This window comes from Periplaneta americana, chromosome 16, assembly GCF_040183065.1.
Source record: "Periplaneta americana isolate PAMFEO1 chromosome 16, P.americana_PAMFEO1_priV1, whole genome shotgun sequence".
NCBI lineage: Eukaryota > Metazoa > Arthropoda > Insecta > Blattodea > Blattidae > Periplaneta > Periplaneta americana.
Genome location: NC_091132.1, coordinates 157571725 through 157590567, shown reverse-complemented (window position 1 = coordinate 157590567; position 18843 = coordinate 157571725). Strand labels below are relative to the sequence as shown.

The 18843-nt window shown below is 34.6% G+C and overlaps 1 protein-coding gene and 1 long non-coding RNA gene across 4 annotated transcripts in view; both read left to right on the top strand.

Annotated features, from left to right (window-relative positions):
* LOC138691545 (uncharacterized) overlaps positions 1 to 18843 on the top strand; it is a 126699-nt gene that overhangs the window by 24117 nt on the left and 83739 nt on the right. For all 3 annotated transcript variants that reach the window (XM_069813597.1, XM_069813598.1, XM_069813596.1), the window contains exon 2: positions 14482 to 14516. In XM_069813597.1, the coding sequence (XP_069669698.1) occupies positions 14482 to 14516 (35 nt within the window). The remainder of the gene's footprint in view (positions 1 to 14481; positions 14517 to 18843) is intronic.
* LOC138691543 (uncharacterized) lies at positions 1297 to 4950 on the top strand. The gene is made up of 2 exons (XR_011329904.1): positions 1297 to 1429; positions 2514 to 4950. It is a non-coding gene; the product is annotated as an uncharacterized lncRNA (long non-coding RNA).

Here is an 18843-nt window from a genome sequence, read left to right as displayed (position 1 = left end):
TTTATAATATTCGGATTATTATTACTAATAATATATAGCTAATTTGCATTTTCATTCGAGGTCAAAGTAGCCATATTAGTGTACTGTGTATGACCTATTAACCTCATTTGTTCAGTTGATCAATTGTTGGATGTTGGCATTCCTATTCTGTTTAAATCTTGTATAAATTATGGAATGGACGAACATGGCCGCTTAAGGAAGAAATTTGAACAGATCGAGTTAATTGAGAAGTTACTGGTGCTTTCCTGCAACAAGAAATAATTCGCTACGTTAAAGGTAAGAAAGAAATATGTTTGAGATTACATCTACACGGTTAAACTTTTCTTTCAACTTCACACATTCAAGCAATGCCTGCAAGATTGGTATTTAATAATAACGGAAGTGCACACAATGTGCAGGATAATATATTATTTCAGCTTTCGCTGCTGCAGAACTTGGTCAGTGAAACTATAATCGGTTTTTACACTCCATCACATGGTATTTTTGTATTTTAATATTAATATGGCGTACCTTGTAGATAGAAAATCTTAATGTATCTTAATTCAACATGCGCTTTAAACTTGATTCTTTCAATATTCTTCCCAGACTGCGTGCGTACGAGCATGAAAAACTGAACCGTGTAGATGCAGCTTAACTGCACCGTCATGTTTTCTAATTTAAACTGAATTCTTCCATCATATCTTAAACGTTTATTAAACTGAGATCTGTAATTGTTTTCAGGGATAAACTTCAGAACGCGATTACCTTCTTTCTACCACTATCACATGATGAACTGACTTCTGTGTTGAATTACAACAGTGTATTAGGCCTAACTGCAATTACGCCAAGAGCTTTAAAGGTAAGCTAACAGAGTTAATATACACTTTGGGTATGAACGAACATCTTATTTTTGTATATAGCTAAGTTAAGTTGGTCAGACATCTTAAAATTCTTGGGACAGAATCTGATATGACTAAATATGTTGTTCCCGGTGTAATTCTTTACAGTTGCGTTACCAAAGGATGGCGGGGTACCTTGGCTTGTTAACGCAATAGTAAAGAAGTGTTGTTCCCGAAAAAAGATATTTTAGAAATTTGACTTTACAGTTAACAGTAGTACCTTTACTGAAATAATTTTGATAAAATAAAAAGAGTTAAATTGCCGGAGATATTTATTATTTTTATAGACTCGTGATAGAATTCTTCCAGGAATATTTCACAAACGTTGATTATTGATTATACTGCAATCCTTCAATTGTTCTATGAAATGTAGTGTTATTAATGCATTATATGATACTAGGCTACTGCTGGTTTGTTTCAGTTAATAGAAAGACAAATAGCGGAGTTTTACACTGTGAATGTGCTGCAGTGTACTGTCAGAAATCGGATAGTAATGAGAAGACCTGGTTATTCCTGTTTCCTGCGCCAAGTAATGCAGCACAGCTTAAAAGGTAAATATGGCATTGGCATAAGCTCATTGCAAAGATATCCTTATATATCAGTAAATAGTCAGGGTTGGTAAACTGTAGTGATTTTTAAATTTAAGTGAGAATTATTTGTCAAATTCATATTTGTTTATTAAAATGAGTTTTTGCCTTCTTTTGTAATTCATTTAAACTTAATTTGTGCATTCGTTCCTACATAATTGTGTATTTTTTAATGTGTTATTTTAAGTAATTAACAATATCGCTTCAAAAATAATTTACTATGTTTACACATAGGCCTCATTGTTAATACATGAAGAGTTACAGCACTAATAACCTGCACTTAATGATAATAATAATTAGCTTAGACTTAGGCAAGATATTATGCTCAGTTTGTTATTCATTAGAAAAGAATTCAACTATTTAGGGAGATTAATATTTACAAATAAATTTATCAGAAGAGCTTAGCATTGTGTGTTTTCAGAATAAATACGTAGTCCATTTGGCATTGTGCAACTTTTACTTTGAATATTGTTATGAGCTACAACTATTCATTTCAATCCTCAGCATCATACTGTGCTTTAATTAGGTGGTGATTCCGAAAGTAGGCTCTACTTGACTACCTGTACCATGTGTTCTGTTGCTCCTTAATTAGGAGTTGGGAAAAGACATATGAGAAGCAAACTTTCAAAACCTGTCCATTTCTTCAGAAAATGCTAGAATTATATGTCTGTAATAAACAAAGATTTTTCTGTGGTGAAATTTTATATGAATACATAGGAAGAAAAATATATTTCACCATAGAAAATATTTTGTTCATTGCAGAGATGCAAGTTTGCTACTCATATATATTGCTAATAGTTTTAAAAAGCAGCAGAACAGTCATATGTAAAAACGTTTATTTTATTTTTTTTCAGGAAGTTAATTTCTCATGTTAATCATGTTAGGTGCATATAATTTTAATCTGTGATTTAAGTAGTAACAATTATTTGATGTAAATAAAATGAAAATTATTTTATTTACATCATGATTAAATCATTAATTTAAATTAATACCAACCCTGGTTTGTGTATTTTTTTTTAAGATAATAATAGAATTTTGATTGTAACAGGTACCACATGTGGGCAGCTGTGGCAGAAAATCCTCATCCTTACAGAAGGGCCTATATATGTGCAAGCCATTTTCGCAGTAATCAGTATAACAGTGACTTCAGATATAACTTACTAAGAGGGGCCATTCCATCAAGGGATGCTTGGTATCCCACTCAAGAACTACGACCCACTTCATCACCAGCCTACTTACATTAACCTTTTTCACCACCTAACATAATTGCTTCATTCATTGCACTTCACTGTGGCATCAATTTGAACCTGTATTCTCTTTCATTGAGTGATTCATTCATTGTCTTTATCTTTTAACAAAATTGTGTTTAATTTTGTTGACAAGTGTATGGTAATGGACTTCATTATTATTATTATTATTATTATTATTATTATTATTATTATTATTATTATTATTATTATTATTATTATTATTAAAGGTAAAAGGTAAAGGTATCCCCGTAACATGCCAAGAAGGCATTTGGGGGCATGGAGGTAGAGCCCCATGATTTCCATGACCTCGGTACTAGAATGAATTATTATTATTATTATTATTATTATTATTATTATTATTATTATTATTATTATTATTATCTTTGTTATCTCATTTCGTTTAATGTGTTGATTTCTTCAGTTAATTGAAGGAAAATAAGGGGAATTCATTCATTCATCTGAAAAAAAAAGTAGAGTACTTGACTTCTACATTATGAGCAATATAATTTTTGTAATATATAGGGCACTGATAAATCTAACGATCTTTAAGACCCTAAGTTAACATTACATAGTAATATAAATACAAATAATAATTACTAGTACAATGAGCATTTCAGTTGTGTCATCTATAGGGCATAGGAGGGAGTCCAGTGGCAGCGATACGAATCTGCAGCTTCTGCAACTGGTGAGATTTGGGTGCATTATTTAGAATTTGTAGAGAGTAAATATGTTGTTGTTTTCTAATGTCAGGCGTTTGACAATAAAGTCATTTGACCTCTTGCACTCCAATATTTTTCAAAGATATTGTCATGACCAGAGTAAATATGTTGATGTTTTCTAATGCCAGGCATTTGACAATAAAGTCATTTGACCTCTTGCACTCCAGTATTTTTCAAAATTATTGTCATGGTCAGCCACTGAAGCACAGATTTTGAGGTGTTCCGAATCCATTTCTTGGTTTGAGTAGCACAATGGACAGTTAGGAGACTGATATGTTCCAATTCTATGCAGCAAAATAGTCCCCCAATCGGATTTCTGGGCGGGACTACTTTAATGGTACAGAAGCAACTAAATTTTTTATAATAGAATGCTTGTATAACATCAGCTAAGAAGAGAGTAAGTATGGTACAATATTTTGTCTCTTCACACTTTATAGAGCTCTTGGATATGGAACAACAAGTTTTGACGGAGAAATCATTGTAATAAGTGAAAGTCTCAGGAATCTTCTATGCCACATCAATAAATTTAAGAATGCAGTTATATTGTCAGACTCCAAAGCAGCTATTCTATCAATAGTCTCTAAATACATACTTTCATCTCAAACAGCAGAAATAACTAAAATGCTCTCTCAATTAATATCACTCAATAAAAGAATTGTATTCCAATGGATACCATCCCATTCTGGAATCCTGGGAAACGAGAATGCGGATGCTTTAGCAAAGAAGGGCAGCATTGCTACTTACAGACCTGTTACTAAATCTACGTATTACTCTGTGAAGAGATTTATTAAATCTACATACTTAGACTTCAACAAACAAAATTTGATAACTCAATCCTAAGGGAAAAAATGGAACTCCCTGTATCAAAATCCACAGTTAATTCCCGATTTACCACGAAAATCGTCTGTAGCTGCATTTAGATTGGCAACAGGCCATGATTGTTTGGCCAAACACCTGCATAGAATTGGAATATATCAGTCCCCTAACTGCCCATTGTGCAACTCAAACCAAGAAATGGATTCGGAACACCTCAAAATCTGTGCTTCAGTGGCTGGTCATGATATCTTCGAAAAATATTGGAGTGCAAGAGGTCAAATGACTTTGTCAAACCCCTGGCATTAGAATACAACAACAACATATTTTGAGCAATGGGGCCACAACCAAATCAAACACTCAGTATCAAAGCTCAAAATTAGGAAATGTTGCGAAGTATAGACTTATCTCTAATAAATTGTATTGCACTTTTTCTAATATGTTCAGTGTTTTGAATCAACTGTACATCAGAGAATTAAAAATAATTTTTTTACTTGTATTTCCTAATGGTGTTTTTATTAAAAGTCTAAGTTAATTTTATGTCTGTTGTAGACAAATAGTTTTCTTTATATTCTTTATCATTGGTGATTATTGATTACTTAGATTTTTAATATCCATATATTAAACTAATGGCAGTTACTTTTAAAAATAGATGTTCAGCTCTGACGGTGTAAAACAAATAAAGTGGTGTTTTATAAATGTTTATGAACGTGCGTTGTACTATATCACAGCAAAACATCTTATGACTATTTTCAAGCTAATGTTCGACATAAAAAATTAAGAGCGAATTATAATTATATAACTGACCAATAATAACTTCGAAGTCAATATTCCAAAGTCAATCTTTGTTTTTATCTTCCAATACATGATACATAACATTATTTAAAAATAGTGCTTAAGGTGTTTTGGAGAGAAGTATCCTATCCTATTCGCATCCTGTATCTCAATTACATATTTGATCTAGAAGATGCAAAAACTTTTATTAGTCAAATTTGATAAATTAATTTAATAAAAGGGTTAAATGACGGTGTTAAAAGAGGGAGTGTGTTAATGGTTTTCAGTTTCATGTTCAACCATTATATTTATATTCACATGTTAAAACAAAAATGTGATATAAATATTGTGGTTAAACATGTTATTTAAACTGATAAACCATTACACACTCCTTTGGCGATATGAAAAATACCAGTATGTGTTGGTATAATAGGTATCTGCAGTACCGATCGTGCTCTAATGTTGGCATAACGGATTCCTGTAATACCGATCGGGCCGTGTAACAAGGGATGTAGTTCCGCATTCTGCCGCTATGTGTAACGAGATGTAGTTCCGATGTTTTGCCGCCAAGTGTCTCGACGTCGCGTCAATAGCGTGTCGAAGGTAATGCATTGAGTTGGGGGTCTTTCTATTTATTTGTCTATGCTACTACTGCTACTACTAATTCATTTTCCCACCATTAGTTATAATCTGATCACAAGTTAACAATCGTAAGTGATTTAATTCAATTTTCACTCCGCCTTATCAATGAGATGAAGAGATTCAGTTTTCCCAAACAAAAACAGAGAATTCAACAACGCAAAGTTGACTGTTAACTGACAGAATATCAAATTCATCTCCCCCATCTAACTGGTTACATTGGATTGGGAATTGCTCGATTACAGCTATCGGAATATTAATGAAAGTAGCGTTGACAATGTAAATATACATGCTGCTTATGTTGTGACATATTGCTGCTTTCACTTTTTTAATTTCGTATTCCCACACTTCGACCAGTTCTCTTTTGAAACAGACCACGTGTATGTTAAGGCAGAATGATTCGTGTAATGAAATTCGTTTATAGTAGTTCTCCGAACATACTGTATTGACAATTTATGATTGTTATGTACGCCAAAGTGTTACCCAATATCATGATTCCGATAACTAAAAAAAATAGAGATGCATCGGTTTTTTTGGGGGGGGGGACTTAAGACCCAGGTTCAAATCCAGCCAAAACCGACATGAATTCTGTTAAGCAGGAAGTCTTTGTAACAAGTTTCTTAGTTGTAATTAGAGATGAACAAAACTAACTGCCCCCCTCGCTCGCTGTGCTCGTTGCATTTGTCTTTCGAGTCTCGTCTCGTAACGTCATTCTCGAAATAGCATTTGGTCGGCGTGGAAAGATTTCGTAACTTTGAATAACATACATCATTGAAATAAATAACATTATAAATGTTTAAATGAGACAAAAAGACAAAACAGAACAGTATCTTAGTTATCAAAATGTTCTGGTTCTATTATATGAGAGATATCAGCTATTGTTATATAAATAAAAAAAAAACAATTCTCAAATAAATTTGCATTTCTAAGAAACATAAAACATAACGTTAACATCTTTTTACTTGAGATTGCGCACTTGATCTCAAACATATAAAAAGAAAATTCCTAACCTTTTAATAAGGGCCTAGTAATTAAAGACTGGGGAACGGATTATTATACACTGACAGATACAGCTGATTTTTCAAATAAGCTACTTGATTGTTTATATAAATAGTTGCCAAAGTAGATAAAAGTTCAGTCAGGTATAAACAACTGTGGCGATTCAAGGCTACTTGACTTCGGGAGTGATCAATCTCGACGTCTCGAAACACACCCAACCAGTCTTTACGTAAACGACGCTACGTAATACAGGGACATCAGTTTATTTTTACTAACATTTTTAATATTAACTTGCCTATACCTCTGGATCAACGCCGTTTCCTACCCCCATCTACGACTGGAGTTCGATGATACTGGCGTAATATACAAACAAATCACTTTACTAGGTATAGGAGGGAAGAAAAATAGTTCATCCACTTACGTAAACTAGGAAATATCGCAATTCTGAGTTTGATAATTTTCATTAGGTTTTTGTTTAATCAAAATACAGTACATTATTAACAATGAGTGTTTTTACTCATGAACTGAGCTGTCCATGTGGACGTATTCATTATGCAGTGTATATTATACTGTCTACAGCACATTAGCGCACAATATAGAGAATGAAGCTAAATTGAAAAATAATCATAATATGAATATTTAAACACTTTTTTAAAATGGTGGCTTCAGTTCTAATGTGCATATTATCGCACTATAAACTATTGTACCTAATTCCAATTACCAGTTTCGTCCTTCGTACTAGTAACTTATGTTGAAATAATTCTGTACCTACTCTATAAAAGAGTACTTTACGTACTGTAAATTCAATCTTCACTTCTGCCCGATCCGAAAAGATAAAATTACTCAGACATACTATCTACTGTCCGTCCAAGTGGTTACGTCGTAGGATCGTAGAAAGGGAGGAAATGACGTGACAGTTAATTAACTTAACGAGGCCCTTTTATTTAAGTTATTTTAAACAGTTGTATAATATTACGTAGACGTCCAATTCCTAACAGAAATTAATGTTCTCAGAAAAGAGCTAAGACAGCCCAGCCACTAGCTGGCGAATAAAAGTTTGTGGGGGAAACCGGGATACGACGTAGGCAAATGGACGACAGCACCTGTGCGAAAATGATTCAATATTGAAAGCTCTTTCGTCACTGGAAAACGCGAACATATTTTTGGAACGTACTATTTACTATGACCGTAAGCCTACTTTGACTGTATATGCGGCCTCGGATCTGTGTGGAGGACGGTTGTACTTCATTAGTAGAAGGGGTGAGAGTGAAGTACATTCAAAAACTCAGGTACAATAAAAATTAAAGTAAAAATAAAGTGATGTCCCTGTACAACATTGTCGCGCTGGTTTTCGGCTTTCCTGGCACTATTAGTCTTGCTTTCTCGATCTTGTTCATCCCTAGTTATAACAGTATAATTTTATTTCACGACGCCTTAATCTGTAGAGAAAAGTCAGCTTCGAATTTCAGCTTGGACTATAAAATGACAGACGAGTAACTATACCAAATCCTTTGTCAGGGACAGGGTTGTTTTACGTTCCATTAATCCATGACATAAGAACCACAGTGCTACTACCCTCCCTGATGAAGCCGTACTAAGAAATACGTAAGCTTTTAAAATCCGTTGCCCTCAATCACATTTGAAACTTCCAATAAAATATCCAGTGCTTATAGTAATGAATTCAGGAGATGAATTCGTGGGGAAGCTCCCCCGGATTCCAGAATATTCTCCCCAGAGATTTCAGATATTTTAGACTAAAAAATGTTATATTACAATATCATATTTCAAGTTCGTGTATAAATTCTGTTATGTAAATTTTAAGGTATTTGTTGATGAGTAGGCCAATCAGCGAACACTGTAATAATAATAATAATAATAATAATAATAATAATAATAATAATAATAATAATAATAATTAGACAGTGGATGCGGGATGACTTATCGTTGAATGTAGGTGCACATTTACTATATGTTACATTTTTTTTTCATTCAGACCATTGGTTCAACAGGTTTTAAACGTAAACACACGACGTCAACATGCTATTGTATCTCCGTACAGTCAGAAGGAAAAGAAAAATAACGTACTGTAGTGCATACCTTGAAAGGTACAGTCCTCGTCATCATTAATGCAATTACCAGCGTTGCAGTAAACGACGATATATTCTCGTAACTTATCGAAGCTGAATGGTCTTCGCCTATCGCTTAAACAGTTTTTGTATCGAGAGAATTTCTGAAGAAAACCTCTAAAATGGGGATCACTCAATTTCTTTAAAGGAATATTTGTACTGAGCATCATGTTGCACGTGTCGTTAGACCCGCATAACTAGATGATGAAGATGATGATGATGATGATGATGATGATTCCTCAGATTTCATTTTAACGCATTTCCTGTGCGATGTACTGTTGCAGTGTTTCTCTATAGCCTGAGTTATTCTGGTTTTTATTTCAATTTTACATACATTACACACGGTATTGTCTTCGTTAATACATAAAATGTCACTCTTATACTTCTTAATTGCATTTCGTATCTCTAAGCGAATTTATCATTTTGACTTCGACATTATGAATGGATCAGCACTACACTATTCAACTCGTACTAAATACTTGAGCAGGATAACACAACTGCACACATTGCGTTCCAATGTGGACCGGGGTTCCTTCGTTATGTACGCTGCTGTACTTGCCAGGTACACAAGAGACGAACGACGCGGCACGTGCCATATACTCCGATACGAAACAACTTCACTTTTCCTTACGTCATCCCGCATCCACTGTCTAATAATAATAATAATAATAATAATAATAATAATAATAATAATAATAATAGAGCAAGTGTTACAAATATGAATTAGTGTGATATACGACATGAAAAACGTTGAATTCTTGCGGAAGCCTTCCAAATTACTACGCACTGATATTCTCTTTAGCGAGAATTTGTTAGTTCGCAGTTAGAAGCCGAATGTTGAAACGTTTATCATTATTGCGTTTTGGAGGAAAGTAAAAGTTGTGGAGGGAAGTTCTTTTCTTGAATATACATTGTTATTGCTCAATGTAAGAAATATTAATGGTTATATTCTTAAAGAGACATAATCTAAGTTTATAGCAATGTATGTTTAATTTTTTTCATATGTTTATTTTCAAGATGAATTTGAAATAACAGCAATTATGAAATAAAAGGGTAACAAAAACTAGAGAATTAATGCAATACATATGTGTACAAAATACTTTTATCCCTTTCATTTAATAAATGACCCACGTAATTGAATAAGCATTTTACTGAACCAGACCAGTTCGTGACAGAAATTGGATTACATCAATTATTAAAAGAACTTACGCACACAGAACACTTAATAAATTTTAAGCTTTCGTCATCACATGTTACTGCCATGCCCAAGGGGCAGCACACGTAAGGGCAAACCTCAAATCTAGAGTTTCCATGCAATCTTACAGACGGGAGAGAGAAAATCTCTGGCTTGGTACGTCACTCGGCACCTTCCCCTAGCACAGTGATGTCAAAGGAAGCGCATTTTTCTGACCTTGACGTCGTGCACGGGCATCAAGCGCTAGGTATGGAAGGAGGAAGGATTATGCATATGAATAAGCATCCTGTTGGTTTAAGAAAACGGTGGTGCACAAACTACAAACGGAAAGTGAAATTATATATCATTATTTTTATATGGCTCCTTTCTGTTTGATATTATCTATATTGTTTGTAAAACAAAAGTACTAACACTAATTTCTTAATATTGTGGTTGTGTTTTAAACGTTAATAACATAATAAAGAGTTAAGAAGGAATATTCACATAAATTCCATAGTAGTACAACTATATTATACTAAGTGAATGAAACACATCATTCATATAGAAAGTGATATCCAAGGAAAGAGATTGATAAGTTGGAATTGATATTGATATTAATGGTATCTTCATCCTTATAAAAGTAATCAATAAACTAATAAAAACAATACTAGCCTATAGTACAAAGGGAAGTTACCTAGGTATATGTTTTAACCGTAACTAATATTACATAACTAAACTCTTATAGCATTATGCTTTTAAGATGATATTGATGCACAATTTCCTAACATCAGAATAATAAATTATTGTCTTGAAATCTACTGAAGCTTTAGAGCTGACGTTTTTACAACACATGAGCACATATATTTTGTTTATAATTTAACAGTAGTTGCTTTGTTAATTCATTTCCTTAGGCCTACAAACATTTTCTATGCGAATATTTTCTAAATTTTCAAAATACTACGTATTTACGATATATTACATTTACGAAAACTGTTTCAGTACCTGTAAAGCTACTAAATAAACATACATAAAAATTTCACTTTTCTGTAAAAGAAGTTGAGAAAATATTCCTTTTGAATAAAAAAAGCAAACTTGTGAAAAATGAGCATTAAAATTACAACTTGCATTCTTTTAGTGCACTTATAGTTCTCAGACAAATCTAAAAACTAACATGGATACAGTTTTAGTAAGTTCTCTTCCTTTTATATATTGACTCAATGCTGGCCATTCCTGAATGTAGCTCGACCAAGCGGCATATAGGCTACTACCTTTTCGTGTGTTTCTTTTCCTTTCCGCTGTAAAGCGCTCAGGCTCTCCTGAGCTCTAAAGCGCGCGCTTGCTCCTATGGGCATCAGTTGACATGACTGCCCTAGCATGTACAAAACCACGGCTCAAGACCGACAGGCAAGTAGTCAGATCTTGACTCTGAGTGGAGTCACTTCTTGTCTTACCATGCTACACTTAACTCTCCACTATTCACTCCCATAACGTTCCCGCCTTCGATTACCTCCCGTTCATTCCGGCTTGCCTTGGTCATCAGTTTCCATGAATGTCCCTGTCTGTGAATGCCTGTCACTGCCTATTGTTTGGTGAACCTCGTTAGCAGATTGTAATCGAAATCTTCTTCATTGGTCGTTCAATCGTGGGTCATTGTTTGCCGAGCTTCGACAACGGATAACACCCCAGAACTCGATTCTTGTCTCTCATCTTTCTATCCGCTAAACCAGGCATGTTAATTGATGCCCACAGGAGCAAGCGCGCGCTTTAGAGCCCAGGAGAGCCTGAGCGCTTTAGAGCGGAAAGGAAAGAGACAGACGAAAGAGGTGGTATATGGCGCTTAGTCGAGCTATATTCAGGGATGGCCAGCACTGATTCAATAGATAAAGGGAAGAGAACTTATTAAAACTGTATCCATGTTAATTTTTAGATTTGCCTCAGAAGTAGAAGTTCATTATAAGAATGTAAGTTTTAATTTTAATGTAATCTTCATCTTACGATGTTTGGTGACGTATACACGTCCGTTGATGTGACATATTAATGAATTTAAATACTATTATAGTCACAATCATGCCATGGTATGAAAGAAAAATTTCACAATCTCGAGCGGGAATCGAACCTGCAGTCGACCATGGCATGATTGTGACTATAATGGTATTTAAATTCATTTTAATTTTAATGTTCATTTTTCAAAAGTTTGATTTTTTTATTCAAAAGAAATATCTTCTCAACTTTTCGTATAGAAAAGTGAAATTTTCAGGTATAGGCCTATTTATTTAGTAGCTTTACAGAATGTTTTCGTAAATCTAATATATCATATATACGTATTACTGAAGATAGTGTATTGAAAATTTTGAAAATATTCGCATGGAAATTGTTTGTAAGGAAATGCATTAACAAAGCAACTACTGTTACATCATAAGCAAAAGATAAGTGCCCATGTCTTGTAAAAATGTCAGCTCTATAGCTTCAGCAGATTTGGAGAAAATAATTTAATATTCTGATGATAGGAAGTTGCTCACAAATATCACCTTAAAAGCATAATGCGATAAGAGTTTTGTTATGTACTATTAGTTACACTTAAAACATATAGAGTATCTAGGTAACTTTGCTTTGTACTGTAATATTGTTTTGATTAGTTTACTGATTACTTTTGTAAGGCTAAAGATACCATCAATATAAATTCCAACTTATCATGTCATACTCCTTCTCTTTCTTTGGAATATCACTTTCTTTATGAATGATGTGTTTCATCCACTTAATACAGGTTAATATTATACTACTATGGAATTTAAGTGAATATTCCTTCTTAACTCTCTATTATGTTATTAAGATTTAAAACACACGTACAATATTAAGAAATCAGTGTTAGTACTTATGTTTTACAGACAATATAGATAATATTAAACAGAAAGAAGCCATATAAAAATAACGACATAAAATTTCACGTTCCATTTGAATTTTGTGCACCACTGTTTTCTTAATCCAACAGGTTGCTTATTCATATACACAACCATTCCTCTTTCCATACTTAGCGCTTGCTGTCCGCGCACGACGTCAAGGTTCAGAAAAATGCGCTTGCTTTGACATCACTGCGCTAAACCCTCTCCCTATAGTACAAACGTCGTTCTCCCCAAATACACTTATTTCCACTCAGCTTCGCCTTAGCTCAAATTGAAGCCACGAAAACAAATTTCAATATTCGAATTCTTCATAACGGCACTCCCGTTTCCCCTGTCTGAGAACCACTGAAAATATATAGAATTTCAATAAATTACTGTTTCTTTAACCTGAGTATTTTCTATCTACATCGTCGCATTACGTGACACAAGTTTCGATTTTCTTGTCCGTCAATGTGTTTCCCCTTTCTCTACCTCGACGACGCCAAAGGGCCGAAACGGAGATCTGCACACGACAATATTTCGACAACAAATATCTCACATGACTCAAAGTTATGGACTTAACGGAGCTGCTAGCTCGCAATTCGGTCATGAGAGATAATTGCACCCACGCTTCAAAGACTTGGGGTGTATTGTAAGCAGTAACATGAGCTGCTGCCATGAAGTCAAAAGGAGGATAGCAATGGCCAAGGGAGCTTTTAATAGAAAAAGGGGCATCTTCTGCGCACCTCTGAAAAAAGAACTAAGGAAGAGACTAGTGAAGTGCTTTGTTTGGGGCAGAAATATGGACATTACGACGAAGTGAAAAGAAGCGACTAGAAGCATTTGAAACGTGGATATGGAGAAGAATGGAGCGTGTGAAGTGGACAGATAGAATAAGAAATGAAGCTGTGTGGGAAGGAGTGGGTGAAGAAAGAATGATGCTGAAACTGATCAGGAATAGGAAAAGGAATTGGTTGGATCACTGACTGAGAAGAAACTGCCTACTGAAGGATGCACTTGAAGGAATGGTGAACGGAAGAAGAATTCTGACTAGAAGAAGATATCAGATGATAGACGACATTAAGATATGAGGAAACAAAGAGAAGGCAGAGAATAGGAAAGACTGGAGAGCGCTGGGTTTGCAGTAAGAGACCTACCCTTGGGCAGAACACTAAATGAATGAATGAATGAATGAATGTACATTTTTGCTTACAACATTTGAAACAACCACGAAATTCTGCGTATAAATTAGAATAATAATTTTTATGATACGTTAGTCTTGTTTTCTTTCTTTTTTTTAATTTGTACAGTTATATTTTCATTTTTGTAATTTAAAAGACTGAAGATCTGTTCTTGAATAAAAAAGACAACATTGCAGCCGTTAAAATACATACCGTATTCCGAGTTTAAAAGAACTAACCCAACACAGTGACCCGAGGTATGAACTCTGAAATTTTACTCGTTAGTCATGAATCAGTCTATAAACTGATTTGTCTACAGCGGCGCATTGGTTTCATTATATTTTTTATGACACTGTATCCCTTCCATCAGTTATTTACTGACGGTCCTGTGTCCGATATTTTCACTATTTCACTGGATACGTGTGAGAGAAAACTGATATAAAATTAACTTTTTTATTGCAGGTTTGTGCTTCAGAGATCAAAGAGGTTGGTGTTTGGTAAGTCAATATTTTTCAATATTAATTTGATAGTTAACATAGAAGCACTGAGTTACTTTTATATTTCATTCTATTTATGAATAGCGTTTATGTCTGCAACAGGCAATGACTACAGCAAAATACAGAAGTCCGTGTATGAACTTAAGGCCTGATATGCGAATAATATTAAAATTAATCATTATAATGATGATAATAATCAACCGTTGTCGCTTTCAACTACAATCGTGGGTTCGCATCTTAACTAAGACTTGAATACTTTTTCCTGGTATGAAGTTTTAGTTGTTAACTTTTGTACTGCGATTTTGGCGGTATTTAATCATTGTTGTCCTTACCACTTGTGAAAGGAGTATTTTCATGTTTTCAACAAATATCACATAAAATAATATTCTATTAAAAATGAGTTGGAACTGAATCCCAAACCGTGTAGATACATATTCTACAAATATCAGTGGCGTATACTGGTTAAAGGGTTTGGGCTACCGCTGACCCTATTATTACACAAAATATATCTAACAATTACTTTAATTTTAATTACTATGGTAGTCGACCTGGTTGGCAAGTTGGTATAGCGCTGACCTATGCCCAAGGTTGCGGGTTCGATCCCGGGCCAGGTCGATGGCATTTAAGTGTGCTTAAGTGCGACAGGCTCATGTCAGTAGATTTACTGGCATGTAAAAGAACTCCTGCGGGACAAAATTCCGGCACATCCGGCGACGCTGATATAACCTCTGCAGTTGCGAGCGTCGTTAAATAAATCATAACATTTCAATTACTATGGTAAAACTAATAATACAAAATTATTACATTATGTTATATTATAAACTTTTTCTTTTGTAATTTCCTTGGGCTACCGCCGGTAGCCCGCAAAATACGCCCCTGACAAATATGAGCTAGGCTTCGAGACTTGAGACCCGTCACAATGGGCCATATTCATAGACATTCTTAGCGCGGGCTTCCAGTGGATGATCAGCGAACTAACGTTTTTCTTATTCATAAACCAGTGTTAGCGATATGATATAATATGAATCCTGTACAAGTAATTAGTCGATAGCCGGGGTTAATTTAGCACGCTTGTAGCGCGGGCTAGCGAAATGTCTATGCATAGCACCCAGTAAGTTTACTATGCATGTGCTGTAGGTTGTTGACTCGCTGCAGGTAGGGATGTGTTGAGGTAACAACGTTGCTATTTAGAGTAGAGTACGGTAGTATGGGGAAACACGTACATTCTGAAAGTAAATATACATTACACAATGACAGTGTCAAAAAATGTGAAAAGCATTTATTCTCCTGTCTTTTATAAGCATTTGTTTTTAATTGTACACATTGTTAATGGTGGAAATAAACATGTAGCAATTTTAATTTATTCATTTATCCTATTGTTCGTCTTTAGGAAGTGCAGTTACACTACTGAATTGCAATGTACTACAAGATACATTTTCAGTGTCTCAAACGTAAATCTTTTTCGCTTATCTGCCAAACACAGTTTGTACTGTGAAAAGCTGCGCCTTACGTCGCGTGACGTGATAGGAGCAAAACGAAAAAACCTAACATCATTGCAGTCTCTAAGAGACAGTCCTTTATTCTCGGGTGACTCTATGTCCACTAATTTGCTGTTTATGTTACACAATGTTCCAAATTGATTTCAACTTCTGTTTTACACGTTCAGTAACCGGTGTACTTGGTGTCGCATTAGTGCTCTGTGTCATTTCCTCAACTAGGCCTAATTTGAGGGCTTCCCGCATCTCTTGCTCTGACTTTTTTAACCGTGTAATAGTTTCACACACAGTTTGAAATTTGGTCTGTATGAAAACCAAATTATTCGTCAGAACCTTCAAATCCAGAATGTTTTCCTTTGCATATTTGTTGGCATTCATTTTGCAGTACCCCCACCCACTGTACTCTTTACCACTATACTCAGTACGTCGTTATGCGGATTTCCCACTGAACTGCTGCTCTATTGGGTCCGAAGTCTCGAAGCCTAAATATGGCTTTCTTTGAGTCCCATGTAACATGTCCTCGAAATTCCGATAGCTACTTCTGGGAGATAAAAAATTTAATAACACTTATAAAATTTTTATACTTCCAAGGCGATTAGGTAAACTTATTGCTTAAACCAGGTTACTCCGCCTTTCATTGGATGACAAGGGCTTTTTGTACAGGGACATCATTTTATTTTTACTAACATTTTTAATATTAACCTGTCTATGCCTTTAGAGAACCGGAAACACCGCTTGCTCCCCCCTCCAACACTGGAGTTCGATGATACTGGCGTAAAACACAAATCACTCTACTAGGTATAGGAAGGAAGAAAAGTAGTTCATCCATTTACGTAAACTAGGAAATATCGCGATTTTGAGTTTGATAATTTTCATTAGGTTTTTCTTTAATGAAAGTACAGTACTGTATTAAGAATAAGTGTTTTTACTCACGAAGTGAGTTATCCATGCGAACGTATTCATTATGCGGTGTATATTATACTGTCTACAGCACATTAGCGTACAATATAGAGAAAGAAGTTAAATTGAAAAATAATCATAATATGAATATTTAAACACAATTTTGAAAATGGTGGCCGTTCATTTCGATACAGGCTTCAGTTCTTTTGTGCATATTATCGCACTATAGACTATTGCATCTAATTCCAATTGCCAGTTTCGTCCTTCGTACTAGTAACTCATGTTGAAATAATTCTATACCTACTCTACGTACTGTTAATTCAATCTTCACTTCTGTCCGACCCGAAAATATAAAATTACTCAGACATGCTATCTACTGTCCGTCCAAGTGGTTATGCCGCAGGATCGTAGAAAGGGAGGAAATCACGTGACAGTTAATTACTTAACGAGGCCCTTTTATTTAAGTTAAATTAAACAGCTGTATAATATTACGTAAACGCCCAATTCCTAAGAGAAATTAATGTTTTCAGAAAAGAGCTAAGCCAGCCCAGCTTTTACAGAGGGGCGAGCAGAAGCAGGTGGGGGAAATCGGGATGCGACGTAGGCAAACGGACAGTACCTGTGCGAAAATATGATTCAATATTGAAAGCTCTTTCGTCACTGGAAAACGCGAACATATTTCTGGAACGTACTATACTCAGTAACTCAGTACTGCTTACTATCTGCTGTCTTGGCTCTGTGTGGAGTTGGAACTTCATTAGTAGAAGGGGTGGGAGTGAAGTACATTCAAAAACTCAGGTACAATAAAAATTGAAGTAAAAATAAAATGATGTCCCTGTATAAAGTGTTTGAACCGAGATTAGGGGGTAAAATGGCCACCATTCAAGTTGAACCCAGATTTTCTGCTGTGTAAACGCTAATATAAGTTCATGCTATCTCAACCTGAGTTCATATTTAACTCCTGAATTTTCTTCGACTAATATCTTTGATTAATCTCAGAAGCATTCATATTTATTGTTTAACCGGTTCTTCAGCATAAGGCAAGAATTTTCGTGTACCTAACTGCGTACAACTACTTTACTGAGGTTAATTATGTCTATTTTGAATGACAGTTATGTAAATAACATTAATAATAATAACAATAATAATAATAATAATACATAACATTTTAAGTATTGATAACATAAATTGTAAACAATTTTAATAGTGAATTCCACAGGACAAAATTCTGCCTACACCATACACAGATATCCATTGCAGTCTTAAGGAATAATAACATAATAAAACTGTAGCGTGCTGCATGTCTACCGAGTTTGGACAAAATCGTTGCCCTCTTATAGATGTTATTAGAAGAAAACTCTGAGGAATACTCCGATTCCAAGGCCAGTTTGTTTTCCGGAAATCAACTTGAAGGTATTAAATAATATATATAACCCATCACAGAAGCTTTGAAAGACTTATTAACACAAGAGTATGAAGGATTCTCTATACAGGTATTATAAAGGGAAACTTTCTAGGAAATCTCTTATGAAACCCAGTATACATTATTTGTTAAGAGGCGAAATGGAACCTTAATGAGAAGGAAAACTCCATGAAAAGTACTAATGAGCTGCGAGCAACTGTAGTCTTGTGTTCGTTAATTGTGTACTGAGTATTAGGTATCACTGAAATTGTAAAATAAAGAGTTCGCCGTGGGCTATATTCATTTCATTTATCCGTACTTCCTTGTTAAAATTATAAATTATACCGATGGTTTTTGCAGTACTTCTCCTGAAATTAGTTGGCATTCTTCAGTTCATAAATAACAGACATTGTCGAATTGTAAAATTGTCGAAAATATATTGCAAGATAATAGAGGACACGCTTGGCTAATTTCGTGATAGGCCTACTAAGATTTTGGAACAGAAATAAGGTTCAAATTTAAAAAAAAT